Source organism: Mandrillus leucophaeus, unplaced genomic scaffold (genome assembly GCF_000951045.1).
Source record: "Mandrillus leucophaeus isolate KB7577 unplaced genomic scaffold, Mleu.le_1.0 Scaffold174, whole genome shotgun sequence".
In the NCBI taxonomy this organism is placed as follows: Eukaryota; Metazoa; Chordata; class Mammalia; order Primates; family Cercopithecidae; genus Mandrillus; species Mandrillus leucophaeus.
In genome coordinates, this window is record NW_012101743.1 from 3,348,095 (window position 1) to 3,354,141 (window position 6,047).

Consider the following 6,047-nt stretch of genomic DNA (forward strand, 5'->3'; position numbering starts at 1 on the left):
CCCGACGCCGCCCTGCTGCCTGGACTCGGGGCCCTGGAATAGGGACGGTCCCCTTGTCGATCCCATGTGGGCCCCTCGGGGCAGTGGGCCACCTCTGTGGTCCCCAGCGTGCAGTCCCAATGTTTTTCACGTTCTCTTGGGGTTACCGCCCTGCAAGATGCAGTTTTGTGGTCCGCAGCCCTGGTCCAAGAGGCTTTCCGGATTGGACCAGGCGAGGAGGTGGAATGCAGCAAAGGGTTTGGAGGAAAGGAATAAAAAGCTCTCTAGAGAGATGAGTCCTAACCATTTCCACCGTCCTCCAATTTGGAAACTTCTGCTTTGGCTGGCGTAGGAGGAGAGAGACCCTTTTAAAGGTGTTTTTGTCTGTGTGGTCCAAGCCCCGAGAAGAAAGTGCTTGGTGTGAAGAAAGGACCCAATCCATCGATACGAAAAGACCGCAGATTTCTGTCCACACATCTCCCCAACTTAAATGAAGCTTGACTTCAGGCTCCAACAGAGGCTGCAGCTTCCCTGCCCCAAGCTGAGAACGGCCCCTTCAGCCTACTGCTTCACCCCACTGGCCTCATTTTTTCGGCCTTTTCCGCCTTTTGCCACATCAACAGCTCCTCCTTAGGAAAAGATCTTAAGGTGTAAATGCAGCCTTAAAGCTTCCACCGAGCTCAGGGGTACCTGCATTTGAACTGGAAACCAAGCCTAAAAGAATGAATTGGTAGTGATGGCATTTCAGGAAGCAGAGATATTTCTGTATTGGGGGCATGGTCCCTGTGTTCCTCATTCAGTGGGCACAGTGGCATCTTTGACATCGCCTTGGCTCTGAATTAGACAAACAGCCCACAATTGGGAGAGTCGGTCTTGACCACATAGTTTAGCCTTGGCGGCTAATAGTCAAAGGATTTTGCGTTGACAGTGTCACGCACTTGGGAGGCCAGAGCTGGAAGGCTCACCTGGCAGCTGACAAGCCAAATGGAATGATCCTTATCACCTAGGCCTCTAGGCCAGCACTCATTTTGCCTCTGCCTGGAAGTAGAGTTCTCTTCTCTTCCTCTGCAGAGGGACTCGTGGGTAGGATCATGACATTTAGTTAAGGCCCTTTTTCCTCCCCACCCCTGCTTGCCCTCATCAACATCTGGCCTGCAGTCTGTAAACAGTTCTCCTCTGAGTCTTAATGACTCAGTTTCTCCCCCATTTCACCCTCTTCTCTACAAAGTAGTGTGGAAATCTTCCTTTGGATGGGATAAAATATGTCCAGAGCAGTGGGGGGCAGAACTTCAAAGGCTGGTTTAAGTATTGTGGCTCTTCTGCTGACCACCTAGTATATGCACATCATTAGATTTTTACAGCTCATGCCTCCTGCCCTGTAAGGTCCATAGGACAGGAAGCATTGTGCCTGTTTTACAGATGCAGAATTTGGGCTCAGAGTGATCACACCTCTTATCAGTGACAGAACTGAGCTCCACTACCTGGCCTTCTGACTCCAAATCTCATAGTCTTTCTGTTATATCTTGCTGCCTCCCTGCATCCATTTGACACTAATTTAGTTAGGCTACATTAAGTCCCCACTGTGTGCACAATGCTGAGAACAATACCAGGATGGAAGGGGCATGGTCCCTGTGCCCCAGGAGCTTACAGAGTAATAAAAGAGTAAGACTAATATGTCCATGACCATAATACACAAGGTAGCATGTGATTGTCATGAATAATGTGCTCTAGAAATGTACCCTTCTGATAAGCAATGAGGAGGAGAAAATGTGAAGACTTCATAGAGGAGAAAAAAAATTCAGTTTGGCATTGGGAGAATGAGTAGGAGTCTGCTGGGCAGAGATGGGGAGAAAGATACTGCAGTTGATGTCAGCAAAGGCACAGAGGTGGGAAGGCAAGCAGCACAACAGGAAACCCAACCAGAAAAGCAGGTTGGAATGAGATATTAGAGGGTTGGATTAAGGAATTTGGACTTGACTTGGTATCCAAGGGTAGCCATGGGAGGTTTTTGTGGGGGGTGGGGGGAGGCGTGTTGTGATTAAAGCAATTCAATGGAAATGATCGTCACATCGTGGCAAAGATGACTAGAGAGGAGGAAGAGTGGAGACAGCAGGGCCAGTTAGGAACCTGTCGCACTAGTCCACATAGCAGCTGAGGGCACCGGCAATAGGTGACCATGGGAGCAGAGAGGAGGAGATGTGTGGGAGAACGAGAACAGAGACTGACATGGGCTAGGTTTGCTAGGAATTTTTTTTTCCCTACAGGATTATTTTCTTTCTGAAAACTAAAAGGAAGTATGTTGTTGAATGGCAAGGCATAGTTGGAAAGCAAAGTGGTTGATTAATCACGATGCCGTCCTTCCTGCATCAACATGATACTCTTGATTCATCATTATACTGATTCATTTTTACTCTTTTCTGACCATGAATTTGCAAAACAGTTGGCTGGGGGCCTGTGATCATGGGTTTGAACAAAACATAAACATCCAGAATGTTCAGGAAATGGGGTGGTTAAGTGACTTGTCCACAAACATGATTAATGGAAGAGCTGGAACTTGAAGCCAAGTCTTCTGGCTCCTTAGTTCAGGTCTCTGTCTACCATCGCACAGCAGAAATATCTGCGTAGTTGGATTTACGATCAAGAGTCCACTCAGTAGTCTATTGGGAGCTAGGTTATTGTAATGGGTGGCTTTCAGATGTATCAAATAGAAGACCCCCCCTCCTCCCCTGTAACTTCACAACCGCTTGTCTATGTTGTCTAATAAATATTAGTTTGGGTCCCTGCAACTCTGAAATTGTTCGTAACCAACACTATTTCTTTATTGAATAAGCACTTCATGAGCTTATGTTTGGCTGCACTGGCTGCTAACCTGTTAGGTTGAAGTATTGGCAGTTCTCATTACACATATCCAGGCTGTGTGTTTTATCTGTGCTGGCTGAAAGGAAGGGGTTGCTGCAGTTCACTAGTCTCACTAGAAAAAGCTTCTGTACATGTATGTGTGGGGGTGGGAGGAAGAACAGAAAAGGGAACAGTGCCGCCCTACCTAGCCAATCAAGAGTTTAAGATGCATGGACCAGGATGACGTCACTGGCGGATTATCAGGGTTGCCTGCCCTGACTCTAAGATTCTAGGGGGAACAATTGTAGGCCTTATCTCTGTATCAAATGGGAGAAGTCTGAGGAAAAAAAGGACTTCCTGTGGTTCTTCTTTTTAATTGTGTATATTTGATATTGAGACTCTATAAAAGAAACTGATATAAAATACGGCTCCTCTCCCTAGTTCATCAAGTCGTTCAGTGAATTAAGGGCCTGTTTCCTCTCTGCTTGCCCCTACCAGTCATTTCCTTATCAGAAGTGTTGAACTCCCTTAGGCTCTATGCTGAGGACTAACACAGGGTCTGATACATTGTAGATCTTCAATAAATGGGTAGTGAATTAACTATGCCCTAGAAGTGACCAAGTGGGATGGGGAATAAGAGTGGGACAAGGAGAATGAATGGTGTTTCTTTGGGCATTTCAAACTCCACCTTCTAGGTGGTTCCAGCTTGCTGCAGACCGCCCCTCCAGTCAAAAATTTCTTTTTTTTTTGGAAGAAGTATCGCTCTGTCGCCCAAGTTGGAGTGCAGTGGCGCAATCTCGGCTCACTGCAACCTCTGCCTCCCAGGTTCAAGCGATTCTCCTGCCTCAGCCTCCCGAGTAGCTGGGATTACAGGTGCGCACCACCATGCCTGGCTAATTTTTGTATTTTTAGTAGAGACGGGATATCACTATTTTGGCCAGGCTGCTCTCGAACTCCTGACCTCATGATCCACCTGCCTTGGCCTCCGAAAGTGCTGGGATTACAGGCGTGAGCCACCGCGCCCAGCCCCAGTCAAAAATTTCTACTTCCTCTGTTTCCCCTGTCCTTCCTGAGGTCCCCCTCCAACTTGACCAGGGTATAGAAGAGGGAGGAACGAGGAAGTGGGCAGGCAGGCAGTACAACTGAGGCAGATGGTCTATTGGTGAATGCCACCTGTTTGAGAAAACCCTCTGTCAAACTGGGTTTTTCCTCTGCTCTCATACCACAACAACCCTCAACACAGAAGAAGACTTCTGTGACCAAATGTGTGTGGGGTTTTCCCCACACTCTGATAAATGGACACCAACTAGGTGTCCTCTGATTCAGTTCTGACACTGTCTACCCAGACAATGTCGGACACCACAGGTTAAGGGCTTGGTCCCCCAGAATGGCCCCCAACCAGGCACTAGTCACAGTCCAACCTCCAGAACTTTTTTTTTTTAAAGACTGAGTCTCACTCCGTGACCTGGACTGGAGTGCAGTGCATGATCTCGGCTCACTGCAACCTCTGCCTCCCGGATTCAAACTATTTTCCTACCTCAGCCTCCTGAGTAGCTGGGATTACAGGTGCCCGCCACCATCCCTGGCTAATTTTTATAATTTTTTTAGTAGAGATGGGGTTTCGCCATGTTGGCCAGGCTGGTCTCGAACCCCTGACCTCAAGTGATCTGCCCGCCTCGGCCTCCCAAAGTGCTGGGATTACTGGCGTGAGCTGCCAGGCCAAGCCAGGCCTCCAGAACTTCTGACCAACCAGCTTCAAGTTGGGGTTCCCACGACCCCCTCTTTGGATTCGATTAATTTGCTAGTGTGGCTCACAGAACTCAGGGAAATAGTTAATGTTTATCAGTTAACTATAGAGGATACCACAAAGGATACAGAGAAGAGATGCACAGGATGAGGTAAGGGGCAAGAGGCGTGGAGCTTCCATGCCCTCCCTGGGCACACCACCCTTCAGGAACCTCCACGTATTCAGCCATCCAGAAGCTTCCCAAACCCTGTCCTCCTGGGTTTTATGGTAGCTTTGTTAGAGACATGATTGACAACCATGTAGAAATGTGATTGGATGAAAAGCACATGATCTAAACCCAGCAAGGCCTGTCTGTTCAGACTTTTCTTGGCCTCTGTGCAGCATTCCTTTCTCTGGGGCAGAGGTTTCCAATCTTTTGGTTTCCCTGGGTCACACTGGAGGAAGAAGAATTGTCTTGGGCCACACATGAAATACACTAACGATAGCTGATGAGCTAAAACAAAAACAAAAAAAGTCGCAAAAAAAATCTCATAATGTTTTAAGAAAGTTTACAAATTGGTATTGGGCCACATTCAAAGCCATCCTGGGCCACGTGCGGCCTGTGGGCTGTGGGTTGGAAAAGTTTGCTCTAGGGTATGGGGCAGGATCCTCTCTGGAATGAGGATCTTTTAACCCACAATCAGATTAGAGTCCTACCTTGGGCAGGTAAAAGGAGGGCAGGAGAAGGTCAAAGAGAGAAAGATTCTGTTTCCTGAGACGCAAAGTGCCCCAACATTATAACAAGGACTACGGAAGTTAGGAGCCAGGAACCATGGGTGAAAACCAATGTATGTATCATAGCACCACATCACCTTTACTTACCTATATGTTTAAAAGCAACTGATTAACTCAAATGACTATTTCAGTTAATGTGGCTAAGATAGGTTGACAAAATGAAGTCAAGACTTGTACAGCTTGAAGGAGATGCCCCTGGCCTACGGGCAACTGAAAGAACAGGAAATGTACCTCTTCACTGGAGGTTTGAAGGCTAAGTAACTGGGGATGCTCTCATTTTAAAAAGATAGGCCAGGCACAGTGGCTCACACCTGTAATCCCGGCGCTTTGAGAGGCTGAGGCGGGCAGATCACTTGAGCCCAGGAGTTTGAGACCAGGCTAGCCAATATGGCAAAACCCTATCTCTACAAAAAAAAAATTAGCCAGGCATAGTGGCACACATCTGTAGTTCCAGCTACTCAGGAGGCTGAGGTGGGAGAATCTCTTGAGCCTGGGAGGTGGACATTGCAGTGAGCCCAGATCGTGCCACTGTACTCCTGCCTGGGCAACAGAGTGAGACCCTGTCTCAAAAAAAAAAAAAATTTTTTTTCTACCAGAGAGTGGGGCTAGGGAGAGAGGGAGAAGGATATAGAGAGTTTGGAATCAAAGGTAAGTGAACAGAGCTGGGCTAGAACAAAAGTATTTTATCTGTTTTTTTTTTTTTTTTTTT

The 6,047-nt window shown here is 47.4% G+C and overlaps 1 protein-coding gene across 1 annotated transcript in view; it reads left to right on the forward strand.

The window, feature by feature from the left end:
• Positions 1-5,527: 5,527 nt before the first annotated feature.
• SLC25A43 (solute carrier family 25, member 43) overlaps positions 5,528-6,047 on the forward strand; it is a 42,542-nt gene continuing 42,022 nt past the window's right edge. The window contains exon 1 of the mRNA XM_011977206.1: positions 5,528-5,595. Coding sequence (XP_011832596.1) covers positions 5,528-5,595 — 68 coding nt within the window. The remainder of the gene's footprint in view (positions 5,596-6,047) is intronic.